This window comes from Acanthisitta chloris, unplaced genomic scaffold (genome assembly GCF_000695815.1).
Source record: "Acanthisitta chloris isolate BGI_N310 unplaced genomic scaffold, ASM69581v1 scaffold42847, whole genome shotgun sequence".
NCBI classification, from domain to species: domain Eukaryota; kingdom Metazoa; phylum Chordata; class Aves; order Passeriformes; family Acanthisittidae; genus Acanthisitta; species Acanthisitta chloris.
In genome coordinates, this window is record NW_008681819.1 from 1 (window position 1) to 17267 (window position 17267).

Here is a 17267-nt window from a genome sequence, read left to right on the forward strand (position 1 = left end):
CATCCATCCCTCCATCCATCTCTCCATGTGTGTCCAGTTCAGGGGTGGTGTCAAGCAGCAGTGTCAGGCACAAAGGGCTGGTGGGGTACTGGGAGCTGCTAAGCCCATTACTGATTTTGAGATCCTGATCCCACTGAAATCATTGCCAAATCCGTCGATGACAGTGGCATTTCAGTGTTCTAAGCTGATGAACCAATTGTTTGGGTTAGCATATGTCAAACACCACCTCTGGTAGCTTTCCTCTTGGCTTCAGCTTCTTTGCAGCAATCCAAGCTTGTTACACTGAACCTTTCTAAAAGGTAGATAAAACATGAGGGAGCTGCAGGCACTACTGCAGCTGATGGTCCCAGCTGGACTGCAGAGCATAGGAGAGGAGCCAGACAGTCCCACCAGACTGAGCTGAATTTGGATGAGCCTCCTGCAGCTGAAAGCAAAATTTTAACCCAAATTGTCAAAAGCTGTAGTGCTGAGGCACCAGAGTAGTTAGACTTCTTGTATCTGGAAGAGAGGAATGGGCAGTGCAAGCTCCCAGTGGAATAAATAATCCAATCCAAATTTGAGGTAAAGTGGGTGCTGGATTGAACCCAGCACAATGGTGTGAGCAATGGGAATGAAAGATATCCTTGTCAGTTTAGGCTGACAGTTTTGCAGCTCTGCATTAAATTCCAGAATGACTTAATTTACATATGTAGTTATTTGACTTATTCTCCCATTCTTTACACATGGTCACTATGATTTGGCCTCTTAGTAGAGCAAGTGGGTGAAGCTCAGGTCTAGAAAGACTTGACTGTGTTTTCATTTCCTTTTTCCTGTCCTGTCTTATCGTTTGATGGCCTTTTGTCCCTTATGTGTGTCTGTGACTTCATGTCCATCCCATTGTTAGTCTTGCACTGGAAGGCAGTACCTTAAAAAGAGAAAGCAAGAAGGAAGTTAAAATAAATGTTGATATACTTTTGTGCAACTTTGTACCTGTTACTTTGTTTAGTGACTTAAAAGACCATGTTTGTCTAGAATAGACTGACATTTTTGTGTATTATAAAGGAATAGGAGAGTTGGCTTGTTTCAGAATATGTACTCTGTTAATCTTTGACTAAATTTCTTCTACCAGTTTGATGCCTATAAATGATTTTCTTTGCTAGCTAGTTTACATGAAGTTTTATATGTATTTACATAAAAGCTTAATCAGTGAGCAGCAAACCAAGTTGGTTCCAAAACTGGTAAGAGAATGTTACTGAAGGATTTAGAGAATCTCTTTAGAAATGGATATTTGTGAAAAAAAAACAAAACAACTGCCTCTAATAGTAGAAGAGAAACTTAAAAAGATGTTTTCAAATGTACTTTTCTTGTAGGCTTAGGTATTCATTATTAAAATTGCATGGGGACTTATGGCTTCTTTAATGAACATGGTGAATTTTAATTTACTGAGAGGTTTTTTTTCCTGATTATCTAGCTGAGCTGATTGTCCCCATGTACATTACTGGATTTTAAATTTTCTGTAATTCATTGACTACTGAATCTAGGTATCAACAACAGAAGTTTAAATCCTGTTAGCTTACTTTTCATTAGTGCAAAACATGCTGTAACAGAGGATACTGTTGGCATTGCACTGTAGACTCTTTTCATCTGACAACTTGATCCTCCCACTGAGGTGAGTGTGGAATACTCACAGGTGTTAGCCCTTAGTATACAACCTAATGCTTGTGGGAACTATCTCAGAGACAGTAGAGCAGAATTTTGTCTAAGATAGCAAAGTACTCTTGCATTGTGGATGCTTTAGTATCATTTTCTGTTAAGTGCATTGAACTTACTGCTGCTCTTCTGCTATTTAGCAGCCTTACTGCCAGCTTATTCTCTAACTGCTGTAAACCAGTGGTTCTCAAATTGTGCCCTGTGGATCCCTGGGGATTGGCAGTGCAGTTGCTGGTGATCCACAGGAGCCTCTGAGCTAGCAGGTCCTGGCTGTCCTCCAAGTCCCCATCCAGGTGTTCCTCTGGTCAGAAGCAGTGGAGTGGGGACAGCCTTGGTGCCTGTGGGCAGTGGAGTATCTGCTGAGCTCCTCTTCACGCAGTGGAAGTGTTTGAGAACCCTGGCATTGAGCATTTGAGTTGCTTATGTTTAAACTGTGTTGCTGCTCCTTAATCATGCATGTTGCCCCTCCATTTCTGTGCAGATTGCAGCCCCACTCTGGAAGAATCTGGCCCAGGTATGTTCATTCATGGCTTCTGCTTCTTCTGAAAATGGCAGGGGGTTGTTCACAGTCCACTGAACAAGTGTCTTGTTGTGATGAACCATTCTGAAATGGTAATGCTCTGCATCACCACGTGGGTTACCGAAACTGTTGAGAAGTTATTGCTTCCTAAGAGTGCAGAGGGTGTCTGGTAACTTCTCCTGGCCAGGTATGAGACAACACTTGTTCATGGTGTCTTTGTTTTCTCCAGCTGATGTGGTTCAGCAAACTGGTGTAGGTGACCATGGTTTGTTCCAAATGCCACCAAAGTCTGTGGGAGTCTGACATTTCAGAGTTTTCAGACATGCCCTTTCACACGTGCTGCTGAGCTGGCCTTTCTAGTGAGAACTCCAGCACAGCATGGAACAGTCAACAAAGCTGATGGAAGATCTCTGTTGTGGGTACACACCGAGCAGTGTTGGCCATTGCAAATCTAATGTTTCAGAATACTGAATTTAGGAGTCTCATCCCACTGTTAGCCTTCTTTCTTCTGTCCTTGTACTTCCAGGTATCTGTGCTGCATTTACAAGGTCTGAACAATATTCCTCTTCAATACCACTCTCTCCCAGGCAGGTGGCTGTAGTTTCTTCCATTGGAGAGTAGTTTAATCTGAGTTCAGTGAAGGTTCAGTCTTTGTTCCAGTGTGGGCTCCTGGGTTTGGTATAGGCAGTAGGAAATAAAGCCCCAGTGCAGATATGATTTTCATCTTCACAAAGTGTATTGATGTTGTCCTCAGCTATCCACCCTGTTTCCTTCTATCACTTGTAAAAGATTTTTAATCATTAAAAGACTGAAAGTTTTTAATTCTTGGAGCATCCCTTTAGTTTTTGCAAAGCCTGAATGTGGTACCTAAATAGGTGGTATGTAGTTATTTTTAAGATGGGAGTAATTAAAAGCAATCAGGCCACCCCAACTGGGTACCCAGATATACCCAGATCTCTGTGTTAAACTTCAGTGGCTGAAGCTGCAGTGTAATGGAGCACTTAAGTGCTTCCTTTAGTGGGTTGCCAGCTATACTTTACTGGATGAGAGCTAAGTAACTACTACTTACTAACAAATCTCTCTTTTAGAGCTCATGAGTCATTGTAACCTAAACCAAGGGTGACTCCGGGTGCTCAGTACTTTGATTTATGGATGCTAGAGGGGTTTTTTAATATGAAAAGACTACAAATATCTTTTCAAGGCTGTGGAAGACAGCTGTTTTAATAATATTTTTATTGCACTGGAGAGGAGAGACTCTTAGGGAGAAAAAAGCAAGAACTTTTCCCACCTGGCAGTACATCCTGCAAAACTTACGTATTTGGTTCTCTTAATAAGACACTGGTTTTTTAAAAAACAACCAGTAGCATATAGTCAGAGTTTTGTCATTCTTGTTTGTTTATAGAAAAGCTCTGAAATGCAGCAAGAGAAACACTGTTAGTATCATCTGTATTTTGCTTTCTAAGTGTTCACAGGGCCATGTTATGGCATCTGACTGAGTTTGAGAGAAAATACTTAATAGACTCTAAAAGACAAGCTGTAATTCCTTGCCTGTTCTTTTGATGTTTCCTGGTTGTTGGGGTTTTTTTAATGGCTATGGAATAGAGCCAAACAAATTCCCCTTTGTGTATTTTATTAGGTTGACTATCTACCACATAGAGCAAAAGCAAAAAGGATAGTTCTGTTAATCTTGCCTGTGTTTCTGTCAGCAGTTCCCCTCTTTGGCTGGTAATCAAAGAAACATTTTTTATTACTAACTCTTACTTCTGCCTTTGAGTCAAGATCCCAAAAAACTTCTTTCCAGGGACTTGAAGTGTCCAATTCATGAAGGTTCTGATCTGTACATTGCCTTGTTCCTGCAGCCAACTGGGCTGGGGTTTGTGTGTTTTCTGTTTGTGAGCTCTGGTGCTTTGTGAAAACAGGACACATTGTCCTCCTGTTTATAAAGAGAAGTGTTCTGTTTCAGCCTTACATTAAGGAGGGGAAAACCAAAGCCAAGTTCTATTTTCTTTTGATATCACAGAGAGAAAGGATTTTGGTATAGCAGCCAAATAATTTTTCATAAAGTCATGGAAATGTCTGAGACTTTTAAATTAGTGGTTGCTTAAGACAAAAGATGAAAGAAGGAAAGAAAAGAAATGGAGCTTGTTGGGTACTTTAAGGCCAAACAGTCTCGGAGAAGAGGAGGCTCAGGGGAGACCTCATCACCCTCTGCAACTCCCTGACAGGAGGTTGGAGTCAGGTGGGGGTTGGTCTCTTCTCCCAGGCAACCAGCAGCAGGACAAGAGGGCACAGACTCAAGCTCTGCCAGGGGAGGGTTAGGTTGGAGATTAGGAAGAGATTTTTTGCAGAGAGAGTGCTCAGGCATTGGAATGTGCTGCCCAGGGAGGTGGTGGATTCCCCATCCCTGGAGGTTTTCAAGCTGAGACTGATGTGGCACTTGGTGCCATGGGCTAGTGACCACGATAGGGTTGGACTGGATGATCTTGGAGGTCTTTTCCAACCTGGTTGATTCTATGATTCTATGACCTTGAACAGAATCCCTCTGGGTCATATCTTGTGTATTTCAGTGGATGAACAGAATCCCTTTGGGTCATATCTTGTGTATTTCAGTGGAAGTTAAGCTCCAAAGGACTTCCCAGGATCTGGATGGCTCCAATCTAAATCACTATATTTAGTGTTTCTTGCTAGCTGTCTTTAAAACTAATCAGGAGCCAAAAAAAAAACTCTTAGAGTATCCACATGAATTTTTCACCTCTTGGCCTTGGATCAATAAGATTATGAGGCAGTTGAATTATATGCCTATGAGCCCATAAAAGATCCAAAGTCAAGATATTTAGGAGAAATCTCATAGAGAGAAATGGCTAAGCAAATATTCACAGTTTCTGCATGCTGCTGTCCATGTATGCACTGTCAAAGGGTGTGTTTGAACATGCACATGCAGTTATATATACTTGTGTCTATAGATATTCATATTCTGTTATGATTTCCAAATCAGCTACTCTATGATCTGTTCTGTGGGCACAAGTCTGTGACCTTTTACATGATCTGGAAAGTCATAACACACTCACAGGGTAAAATTCTCCAGATTTTCTACATGCAAGAACCAGTCTGTAAGATTGGTCAAGCAGGGAATAACCACCCAGCCAAAATAAAATGAACTCTAAATGTGAACGATCAACAACTTGGACTTGCAACACGACGTTTCTTTATAATGTGTGTGTTTGTTTCTAACAAAGTGCTTCCAGTGCTGCTAATTTCTTTTGCTTTCACCCAGGTGAATGGAGTGAAGCTCTTTATCCGTTGCTGACCACACTCACCGACTGTGTAGCCATGATGAGTGACAAGGCAAAGAAAGCCATGGTCTTCTTACTGATGCAGGACAGTGCCCCAACAATAGGGCTCTGCCTCAGCCTGCAGTATCGCAGGGACGTTGTCTTCTGCCAAACTGTAAGCAAGCAAAGATGCATGATTTGACTGCACTTCCTCATGGGGTGGGGTTTATATGAAATATTGCTGTTTTCAGAAGTTTTCAGATCTCTTCTCAGGTCTGACACTGTGGTTTCCCCTCAGAAGCTGTGCTATCCTGTCCTCACTGGTCACTTCCATACATCTGATAAAATATAAATGAGGTGTCTCCTTGGATAGACATTCACTATCTAGGAAAAAATATTCCAGAACTAGTGAAAATATATTGCTGTCTACAGAAACGACCTTTGCCTTCCCATGCCACCAAACTAAAAGCAGAGGAAAGGTGTGAAAGAGGGGGACAAAAAAGCCCATGAGCAGAAAGTGTACTCCCTCAGTTACCTTCTGTTGTTTGCTGCATGAAGAAACCCAACAGGACATGTGGTACCTGAGGACAGAAGTCCAGCTACAGGGAAAGAAATGAGTTCTGGGTTTTTTTTTCCTAAGAGTTGTATTTCTAGGCATTGAGAGATCTCTTGTGTCAGGCACTGACTAGCAGGTGTCTGCACCAAAAAAACTTCCCTGTTTCTTGAGCCCACTACACTTCTGTAGTGTGTCTGCTTCCCCATGAAATCAGTATCCTGTTCATTCAAAACAGCTTATCTCTTGGACATCATTTGGTAGGGACTTTGTCCCAAAGTGAAATATCGAAAATGTAGAACAAGTGATAGGACTAGAGGAAACGGCCTCAGGTTGTGCCAGAGGAGGTTTAGATTAGATATTAGGAAAAATTTCTTGACTGAAAGTGTTGTCAAGCACTGGAACAGGATGCCCAGGAAAGTGGGGGAGTCACCATCCCTGGAAGTGTTCAAAAAACATATGGATGTGGCACCTGAGGACTTGGTTTAGTGATAGTGGTGCTAGGTTGACAGTTAGACTCGGTGATCTAAGAGGCTTTTTCCAACCTTAACAATTATTTGATTCCATGATCTTATAGAGATAAAATCAGGGATTTTTTTCTGTGTAAAACCCATGTCATATTGCAGATAATTTTTATACTCAGTGCTTTGAATGTGTTTGCCCATCAGGATCAGAACTCAATTCCCTTCCCTTTAACTCTCTTACCAAGTCATACACCTGTGTACATAGCATATGACATTCACCTGGGAAATTCCTTTGTTGACAGAGTGAGTTAAGACTAGTAGTAATCCTAGATCATAGTACTAATCTTAGTACTAGGTTTTCAGGCCCTTCTTCTGAATATCTTTTAACACTGGAGTTTGCATATGCATAATGCAAACAGTGTATTTTTAAGCTTTCTCAGAGGTTGTTTTTTAAAAAACAATCATTTATTCATACCATTAAAATTCATGGTCTGGAACTAGCTGTGTTGCTTTTCCATCTGAAATGAAAACATTTTCCCAAGGAGAGTCTTTTGTAACTCATAAACTGTAGACCCTACCACGAGTTGGTCATGTCTGAAAACAAATAGATGCAAGACCAACAGATCCAACCTCCCATTTTGGGAGAGGAAGGCAATGTGCCCTGAATCTGATTTTCTGAATGTTTTGGGGTTTTGTTGGTTAGTTGTCTGTTCAGCTGCAAGGAAAAGAAGAGTGACATTTGAGGGAAAAGAGCATCTGTCTGACAGATTTTATGGCATCTCTTATACTGCTACTGGTTTTGTTTGTGGCTGAAGAGCCTTTTTTATCTTGAATCATTTCATTCTTGTCTGTTTTCTCTCTCACAGCTGACAGCTCTCATTTGTGGTTTCATTATCAAGCTGAGGAACTGCCTGCATGATGATGGATTTCTAAGACAACTCTACACCATTGGCTTGCTGGCACAGTTTGAGAGCCTGCTGAGCACTTATGGTAGGGCATGGGGCCAATGGGTGGGATTAGCTGTTGAGTCAGCAAATTCTGCATTCAATTGGCCACAGCAGAATGTGAGTGTTTGGGACAATCTGCAGCTGAGCTGTAAATTGAAATGCAAAACTAGATTTGGAGTACTTAATTAGCTAACAACTCTGAATTTCTTTGCATTTATTTGAATTTCTTCTAAAAGATGAAGTGTATTTATTTTATAATATAATGTCAAAGCTTTAAGAAAGACTAAAATGTGTCACAGTGATGGGTTTTTTTTTCAGAAAATAAATAGATTAAAGTTCTGGTTAACTGGGAGAAAATGTGCCCAAAATATGTTTTTTTGAATATTCTCGACCTTCTGTAGTCTGACAGTACAAAGTGAGATTGAAGAGAGAATGCCAAACAGGAAAGTACTTCACATGAATGTGTTTCACTCCTGTGTCTGAACAGCCATCTGGGTGCCAGTTAGGGAATGTTTTACCAAAAAAATGCAGAATACCTTGTAGCTTTTCCAACACAAAGGACATCACAGCTCTGACAATGCTGAGAAGTACTTACCAGCATCGTCTAAATTGGAAAATCAGCAAATAAGCTACTTGAGGAATTGTAGTCTGGACTGTGCTAGATAACTTCTGGTTTCCAAACTTGCAAAACTCACAAAGTAAGTCATGACATTGTCTGCAGTCTGTAGGTCAAGGGAGAGGCCTGGATGGCAGAACCTCTTCATCCATGGAACTTCTGTATGAGAACAATGACCTACTGTCGGCGTCGAATTGAGAAAGGGATGTTGTACCTAACGAGCAATGATTATGATTCACTTTTCCCTCTTTGTTTTAGGTGAGGAGCTGGCAATGCTGGAGGACATGAGTTTGGGAATCATGGACTTGAGGAATGTAACCTTTAAAGTAACTCAGGCTACATCAAATACATCCACTGACATGCTGCCAGTCATCACTGGGAATCGGTAAAAAATGGAGCCAAATATACTTTGGCAGAGAAGGGACATGCTGAAATTTGACTTTTTCTACCCAAGTTGCAGTATTAATGAGCAGAGCAAAATCAGCTTTTGTTAGGAAATTGGCAGATCTCATGTAAATGTCCATGAGGATGTAAAATCAACGCCAGGGTTGGTGCAAGTTTGGTTTCGAGCTAGAATAGGTTTTCTGATTAATACAAGTTGTGGCAGTTCCTTAAAGTCAGTTTCGACCGATCCCTACTTTTTAATAGCTGTATTATGTTCTAGATGTTATCCCTCTGTACATAATAGCATGTTCTCAGAGCATAGCTCTTTGTCTGACAGCAGTTTGTTTCTTTGCAGTGATGGATTTAACGTGAGGATCCCTCTGCCAAGCGCCTTGTTTGACTTGTTGCCACGGGAGATTCAAAGTGGCATGTTGCTGAGGGTTCAGCCTGTTCTGTTCAACGTGGGAATCAATGAGCAGCAAACCCTAGCAGAGAAGTATGTACTGAGCCATGCAGGCTCAGCCCTAATGGCAGTGCAGCAAGGGAACTGTGTCTGTGTGGGGCTGCACTGTTGTACTACTAACAGAGATTCAGTTTCTCCAATATACAAACAAGGGAATGCTAAATGCAGGTATCAAATGCCAAGCAAACAAAAGGAGGTCCTTCTTCATGTGCCACATAGCTGTGAAGCTCCTTACCTTCTGGGTTTGAGACTAATGCAGGTTTATGTGGTTCAGAAGTCAATTTACAGATGAGGAAATCTGTCCTGGGCTGTTTAACACAGAGGTGCTGCTTGTGACTCAAGACCTTTGTGAGTGACAGATCACTAGAGGCTGAGAGGTCACTCTGAGTGTTGCTGTGTATTGGCTCTCTTGGTTTTGCACTCTCTCCTAGACTCCCTCTCCTGGTCACTGTCAAAGACGAGGATAATGAGCAGATGGACCTTTGTTTGAAGATACCCTGGCAGTATTTATGTAATACAACACTTCTCTTGAAAAGCTGAAAAATATATCATTATATTTGCTAGGGAAGCTGTTGGGTTTCAGAAGAGTCACTAGAGCTTCCCTCTCTTATGGCCATATCCTGCACAGAATATACTGACAGAGCACTGCTCCAACGGAGACCTCCAGCAAGGTCAGGCACATGCATGTGGTGCCAGCAGCCTGGCTGGAGTGTGCACTGTGGTGGTGAACAGCTAGAAAAAGTCTAACAAAAGCATTCCAGCAGTTACTGCTGTCCTCTGGTGCCTACAAAGGGAGCCCAAGGTGACTATAGCTAGTTAGAGATGTCAGCACTCTGTGTATCTGTGTATGTAGATATAGTTAGATGACATGAATCAAGGCATTGTTGAGAATATTTATTACATTCATGGTTTATTACTCCTCATTTACATATCTGAACTCAGCACTCTCAGTCCTATCTACTGATGTGATGGTTATTATTAGTTTATGAACTAAACTAGTAAATCCATTATTAAAAGTTTCAATTTAAGTGAAATAATTTGCCAGGTGGGTATTTAGTGTTGAAAGTGAGACACAAATGCCAAAGAACTTTAAACACTATTTTCCACGAGATCTTTTCTTTACCTTCTTTCCCTTTTTTCCCATCACACTCACATATTTTCTTTTTCTGTAATGAACCATTACAACACTTTTCTGTTAGACTTCACTCTGCACTTGAATGGTTAGGAATTCATGGGATGAATCTTTAAACTGCTTTCTGGTCCTCATTTTGTGAAGTGCAGTTGTTTCAAAGAAGAGTAACCTTTTAGCTTGGGCTTTAATTGTTCCTTTCTTCCCCTTTTGTGAAGGTTTGGGGACACCTCACTGCAAGAAATAATTAACATGGAAAGCTTAGTGCGGTTGAATTCATATTTCGAGCAGTTCAAGGAAGTTTTGCCTGATGATTGTAAGTATTGAGTAACCAGTGACAAATCTGGTTGAACAGCACAATTCAGGCTGTTGTTTTCATTTGTTTGCTTTATGTTAATTGTTTAAACGTTGATGATATGGCAGCATTTGTAACTTCTAAGAAATGGTGCAACTCTATTTTTTGGTGTAATACTTTAGTAGTAAGTAGAGCAGATTCAAGAGGTTTAAAGGTCAAACTGCTTAACTTTCCTTTTTAATTTCCATCTCTTTCTAAGTGGCATTATGTAGTGTATAATCATGCAGTTAGGCAGCTAAATTGCTGTGAGGAGAAGGTATAAAAATGACAGGTTATAGCAGCAACACTTCTGTGTGTAGTTTTTGGTAACTTTCTCGGCACTTTTGATAACCTGCACAGAGAGCAACTGCCAGTGTGTTGGGAATCAGTCACTTTTCCACTGTGCTTATCCTTTGGCACTTTGCTGTGATTGTTGCATCTGCAGCCAGCCAGAGAACCCTGAAGAGAGACAACAGCTGCAAGTTTGAATTTTACTGGTTCTTTCTAGAGGGAGCAATCATAAGCTGAGACAGTGGAGATTCAGATTAATGTTGGGAAGAATTTTTTCCCTGTGAGGATGTTCAGGCACTGGAATATTGCCCAGGGAGGTGATGCAGTCACCATCCCTGGAAGTGTTTGAGAGGCATCTGGATCTGACACTGGAGGATATAGTTTAGGGTTTAGGGGTTCCAGCAGTGACAGGTTAATGGTTGAACTCAATGGTCTTAGAGGTCTCCTCCAACCTTGATGATTCTATACTATACCAATCTTGCTTTCTTTCTTCATTCTGTTATTACATTAGGATTAGATTCTGAGTCCCTGAAGTTTTTAATAGCCTAAATTTATATTTCCAGTTGAGTTAAACTTGAATTTATTTTGGTGATGGTACTAAGTTAATTAAGAACTCGATTAATTGTTTTAAGCTTTGTCAGTTTCAAGAAAACACTGTGTTGGCAACAGGCAGGTAGGGTCATTTGTCTTTTTAAAAATCTGTTGAATACAGATAAATGAGTTGGTTTTGTTTGTTTTATAGGTCTACCTCGATCTCGTAGTCAGACGTGCCTGCCTGAACTGTTAAGATTTCTGGGACAAAATGTACATGCAAGGAAAAACAAGAATGTTGATATCCTTTGGCAAGCTGCTGAGGTATTTATTCATCTAAGCACCTCTGCACAGTTCAGCTGATTTTCTTTATGCATATGTATTCTCCCCTTTTTTTGTTACCAATATGTTTGAGTCTCTTCATTGCTTGTATGGAGTTTGGAAATGTTGCCAGGTTAAAGCTCCTCTAGAATGAGACATGAGGAGTTAAAATGTATTTTCCACATCAGAATTTTCCCTATAACTTGGGCAATGAAGTTCTGCTCTCCTAAAGATGACAAATTTTGACATCAAGGTCACAGAATAATCAGAGTTGGAAGGGACCATGAGGATCATCTGGTCCAACTCCTGCCCTGCACAGACATCCCTGACAATCACACCCTGTGCTGAGAGCATTGGCCAAACACCTCTGGAGCTCTGTCAGCCTTGGGGCTGTGACACTGCCCTGGGAGCTGTTCAGTGCCAGAGGCTGTTCCTGCACAGCATTAGTGTCTCTCTGAGGAGAAGCACAGATGTGTTCTCTGACAGAAAGTCATGCACATGGAAGGAATGATGGGCTGTGTTTCCTGTTTCTAGATATGTCGCAGACTGAACGGAGTTCGATTTACAAGCTGTAAAAGTGCCAAGGATAGGACTGCCATGTCAGTCACCCTGGAGCAGTGTTTGATCCTGCAGCATGAACATGGAATGGCTCCACAGGTCTTCACCCAGGCCCTGGAGTGCATGAGGAGGTAAGAGTTTGACTGCATCACTTATTCCTAAAAGAGGAACCATGCAAACTGCAGAGGAGCAGTGGTCTCTGTTTCTATCAAAAGAAAAAATAAACTAAAGTCAGGAAGCTGTAGGACTGACTGCTAGAATTCATCCCTCCCATGCATGTGAGTTGCATATGCTAAAGCTGGTCCTTCCCAGCTTTGGGTCAGGTGGGCTTGACTTTCCAGTGGCCAGTGAGGAGTTTTCAGGGAAGCATGTGAAATGTGTCTCGGTGTATGTGAGCTTACAGAACAGGAAACTGCTGCTTCTTTGAAAGTTGTTCCATGGTGGAGTAACCTGAACTGCCATAGCACTGGGTTTCTGAGTTCTAGATCAGGCAGATTACTCAGGGATGAGCTGTCTTTTGCTCTTTGAAACACAGACACCTGCAGTTTGCACTGGTTTGCCCCTGTATTCTCTAGCAGTGAAACACTGCTCACTGGGTGACCTGTCAGTATGAGTGTTTCACACTGCAGCAACCAAATGTCATCACGACGTGTCAGTGTGCTTTGTCCTACCAATATAATGATGTTCTGTATTCTGAAGCAGCAGAGATGTTTGCAGAATCCAATACTGTACTTAAGAAACAAATAAACCTGTTTACTGTTGTTCAATGCCTTGTTTCAAGCACTGCTGGAAAACTCCGTAAGTCACATACCAAAAGAAAGGATAAGAAATCAAGCTTTAGTCTTTATCAATGTAGTTCAACAATGCTGTTCAGTCCTGTTTTTCAACATTCACTCTTACTGAATGTACTGTACTGTGTGTCTTTTCACCAAATTCTTTAGAGTGTTCAATTCTCTTATCCTTTCTGTATGTTTTTGCTGTTTGACCCTTTCTTACTCTTCAGTTACCTAGAAGAGAAAAGTCTCATATAATAACAATTTCAGCCTCTTACACTAATAATTTGAGGTCTTACATCCACATCCATTTGGATGTCACTGGACTTGATTTTCACTTTTTTCCTGCACTGTTGGTGCATTGTTACAGAGTTAGTACTATACATGAAAACTGCACTCAGAGACTAATTAAACCTGGATATTAGAAACAAAACTTGAAACACCTTTGTCAGGAAAAAGTTATTAACTTAAAATAGAGCTAAATGGCTCTCAAAGATCTTTATTTAAATTATGCAACTTGTCTGAAATAAAAAAAAGGCTTTGTTGCACATTTGTTTATTTAGTAAGAATAAAAACAACTAGAAAAAATGCTAAGAATTTTTTTACTTTCTTCAAATTAATTACAGGTCACTGTTTTGTTTTTTTTTTTAATGCAGTTGTGGACACAGGAGAGAGAGCAAGAGCTTGATAAGAACATTATTTTTGTCCTTCAGACTACCCATTTAATATAACAGGATCATATAAAATATTGAGTCAAGAAACATATTGCTTTATGGTGATATGAGGGAGATTGAAAGAGAGCCAATTTAATCAAAACCTTTGGCTTGTGTGTTCTGTCAGCATCAGGGACTTGCTCTGACATGTGAAAGATGTGACTTTCTCTTCTGTTAAATCTTTGAGTAAGAGAAATTGTGCAGAACAAATACTGACTAGTCCCGAAGGAACCCCAAGATTAGACTATTCTTCAAGCCCATCACTCTTTCTTCCTCACATCTCATTGCTCTTTGGGATATGTGGGTGTGTCTCTCAAATTATTTGCCAATTCTGCTCAGGAACAATGGCACAGAATTAGCAAAATTTAACAAGAGAGGTAGGATTAGGCAACAAATATTTAGGAGTCCAACTCCACCCAATCCACTTCAGCCTGGGCAGGTTGACCTGATCTAGATGACAGAAGAAGTGAAAGGGCAGCAAATTACTTCCAGGGCATTCAGAAAACCTGGGTATTTTTCTTCTAGCTAGGATCTTTTATTAGAGTAACAGCACTTGAAAAAAAATGTTTGGTTCAGTCTGGAAGACTTCTGAAATTTCTGGGGCAGTTGGAAGGACAGGGAAGAAGTACTGTTAAGTTTTGAGGCTCAAAATGCTCAAAATATGTCATTTCTTCTCTACTGGTAACTTCACAGCTAAGGAAAGCATCCTTAGTTCTCAAAAAAATTAAGCATTTTCTTCTTCCATCTTATATTGGTCTTCAGAGGTATAAGTCCCCACTTGACCTCAGGGACTTCCCTTCCTTCCTAGTCTTATGATAGTTATGTATCTGTGATAATTCTGTTCAGTGAGTATGGACATCAGGGAGTCCATGAGAACACAGAGTGCTCATTGTGTGCTCTTGTAGAAATTCACAGATACAAGTTTGTGTCTCTTACCTTAGAAACCAATATCCTATTAGAATCAACTCATTTTTCTGTAAAAATAAATTACAGCTTTTCCAGTCCTAAATCAAATATATGGTAACTCAGAGCCTACAAAGAGTAAAACCATGATGATGTGTCTGGAAGTCCAAGCTGCAGAGGAAATGCTGCCTGGCAAGTAAAGGCAGATCAAGAGTCAAAGAGGCTCATGTAGCCTCTTCTGTCTGCAGCCAACACTCCTCACTAGACCTGTGACTCCCTCCCACCCTCAGATTTCTGTCCTGTCAGAAATGCTAGTGGAGTGAATATGCTCTAAGGCAGTTTCAGTCAGAATCACTCTGGGTAGCAAACTCCTTTCCATGTTTCAGGTAGCCCAGGGTGTTTTCATTGCACCAGTTGGGAAGCTGCAGCACAAGCAGTTTAGCCAACAGGGAAGAGCTTTCTCTGATCAAGACTCTTGAAAAGCAGCTGGAAATGGAGTGAGGGGATTTATCTCTTCTTGCTGCCATGGTGCTGATTAAAAAGAGTACATAATAAATTCCTGGGAGTCATGTTTGGATACAACCACTCCCTGCAATAAACCAGCCATGATAAAAAGCTTGGTTAGATCTCTTCATTGATTGACCTGCTTTAAGAACAAAATTCTGTCCAGTTGACTGTGGCTACCTGCCAGATGCCCACACAGCTGCTCACTGACTACCTCCCCTTAACAGGACAAGGGGAGAAAATATGTGAAAAAGCTCATGGCTTGAGATAAAGACAGAGATATCCCTTGGAAGTTAATGTGACAGGCAAACTAGACACAACTTAGAGAAAATTAATTTATTGCCAGTGGATTAAGGATGGTAAGAAACAAAGACAATAAAAAATCTTACCCTCCACAACCCCTTTAGTCCCAGGTCCAAGTGCTCCACTCCTTCATCCTCAACTCCTCTACCTCCTCCCCATGCTGAGCAGTGCACGGAGGATGTGGAATGGGAGTTTGTGGTCAGTCCATAACAGTTCTTCTCTGCTGCTTCTTCCTCCTTGCACTCTTCCTCCACTCCAGCATGGATCCTTCCCATGGTCTGCAGTGCTTTAGGATAAACCTGCTCCTGCATGGGTTCCCACAGGCTCCAGTTTCCTTCAGGAAATACCTCCTCTCCTATGGCTCCTCCATGGGCTGCAGTGTGGACAGTGATCTCCACAGCTGCAGGGCAAAACCTACTTCAGCTCTTCCTGCCCTGCTTCCCTGACTCTGGTGCTCACAGGGCTGTTTCTCACATCTTTTCCTGTTGTCCTTCACTGCCATGCAGTGTTCTGCCTTTCCTTATGACTCTTTACCCAAGGCTCCAGCCTGGCTGAGGGCTCAGCTGTGCCTGCAGTGAGTCCACCAGAGCCAGCTGGACACAGCAGTGTCCAGCATGGGCAGCCCTGGCCTCTCTCACACAGAGGATTCCCATATGAAAGCTAAATTTACTTTGTCTCTCTACCCTAGTCCTCTCCTAGAGCTATTCTGCTGATACGTGGTTTGATTTAAGCCACTGCACAATTTGGGATGTTTGGTATTTCCTTAAGGTGACTTTTCACCCCTTGGGTAGAAGCATCTACATGGGCCAACAATGACAAGGAAAGCCCTTTCCAGCTCTTGCCTCCATTCCCACTGTGTCTGTGCACATGTCTGTGTAAAATTGAGTAGCTTGATACTGATTTTTAATGGTGGAGATGCAGCATGGGATGTTCATAGCATCGCCTTGTCATTTTGAGCCTTCCTTCTTCTCTTCTCCCATTGATTTACTTTTTCATCTATATTCTAAAACACTTTTGAGGCTTTATTCACCACTTTCCAGGGCAAGGTTTCCACAGACTGATTCTCCTGGTCACACACACTCTGCTTCCCACTGCTGCAAAGACAACTGGGATTCGTAGGCATCACTGGTTTACTCTGCCCTTATCCAGTGTAGGCATCAGGAGTGAAAACATTTTGATCACCAATTTGGCTCTGTTAATCCAGACCAGAAATACAGTTCCCTGCCCATCTAATTCCATTTGACTTGAATTTAACCAGTATCTGAGGGCTGTTTTTCTCTTTCACCACCTCCAGGGTCTATCTGACTTCTTCCTGGGCATTGTCTGTTGGTTCCCTAAATTTGCTACACAACCGTCAGGGTTATGGATCACTTTTTATGGATGGAGGGAGTGCACTTGTCCTAACAGGATCAGGCTCAGAGGTTGCATTTAGATGTTGCTTTGTCAACTGAAAATAGACTTGACCTGCACAGGATATGAGTGATCCAAACTGAAAGGCTCAGGGTACCTGAAGAGATGTTCACTGCAGCCCTCGGTGCTCCGTGTAGAGAGCAGGAGCACCATGAGCTGAGCTTTGCAGCATGTCTTGCCTTCATGTGCATCTGTTGAGGCACAGCAGAACGTGCATTTTGAGAGGCATATTGCTACACACTTGAATTCTTGTGGAAGCAGAAAAAGAAGTGGGTGGTTTGGGGTTTTTGGGGGTTTTTTTTTGTTTTTTTTGTTTCCAGGTTGAGCAGGTAGTTCAGAGGTTCCATTAATTCACTACAGCCCACATGGAAAGAGGTTTGAAAGGGTCAAATACTACAATGGTTATTCATGTTCAGCTTGCTTTTCAGAGCTCCACTTTTGGCAGACGCCAAAGCATGGCAGAGCAGCATGGGGTGTTAGTGCTTGGTCATCTGAAAGAATGAACATGGAAAACCATTTATGGTCAACCTACATGTGTTTATTTCCACTAGGCTACAGTACTTCTTTCTTATTTTTCTCTTTTATTCTC

At 41.5% G+C, this 17267-nt stretch overlaps 1 protein-coding gene across 1 annotated transcript in view; it reads left to right on the top strand.

The window, feature by feature from the left end:
• Nucleotides 1-1244: 1244 nt before the first annotated feature.
• Nucleotides 1245-17267, top strand: part of LOC103805568 (type I inositol 3,4-bisphosphate 4-phosphatase-like) — a gene marked incomplete at its 5' end in the record, with an annotated part of 20416 nt that continues 4393 nt past the window's right edge. The window contains 9 exons of the mRNA XM_009078223.1: nucleotides 1245-1345; nucleotides 2178-2203; nucleotides 5484-5656; nucleotides 7365-7488; nucleotides 8320-8446; nucleotides 8801-8941; nucleotides 10256-10353; nucleotides 11405-11517; nucleotides 12049-12203. Coding sequence (XP_009076471.1) covers nucleotides 1245-1345; nucleotides 2178-2203; nucleotides 5484-5656; nucleotides 7365-7488; nucleotides 8320-8446; nucleotides 8801-8941; nucleotides 10256-10353; nucleotides 11405-11517; nucleotides 12049-12203 — 1058 coding nt within the window. The remainder of the gene's footprint in view (nucleotides 1346-2177; nucleotides 2204-5483; nucleotides 5657-7364; nucleotides 7489-8319; nucleotides 8447-8800; nucleotides 8942-10255; nucleotides 10354-11404; nucleotides 11518-12048; nucleotides 12204-17267) is intronic.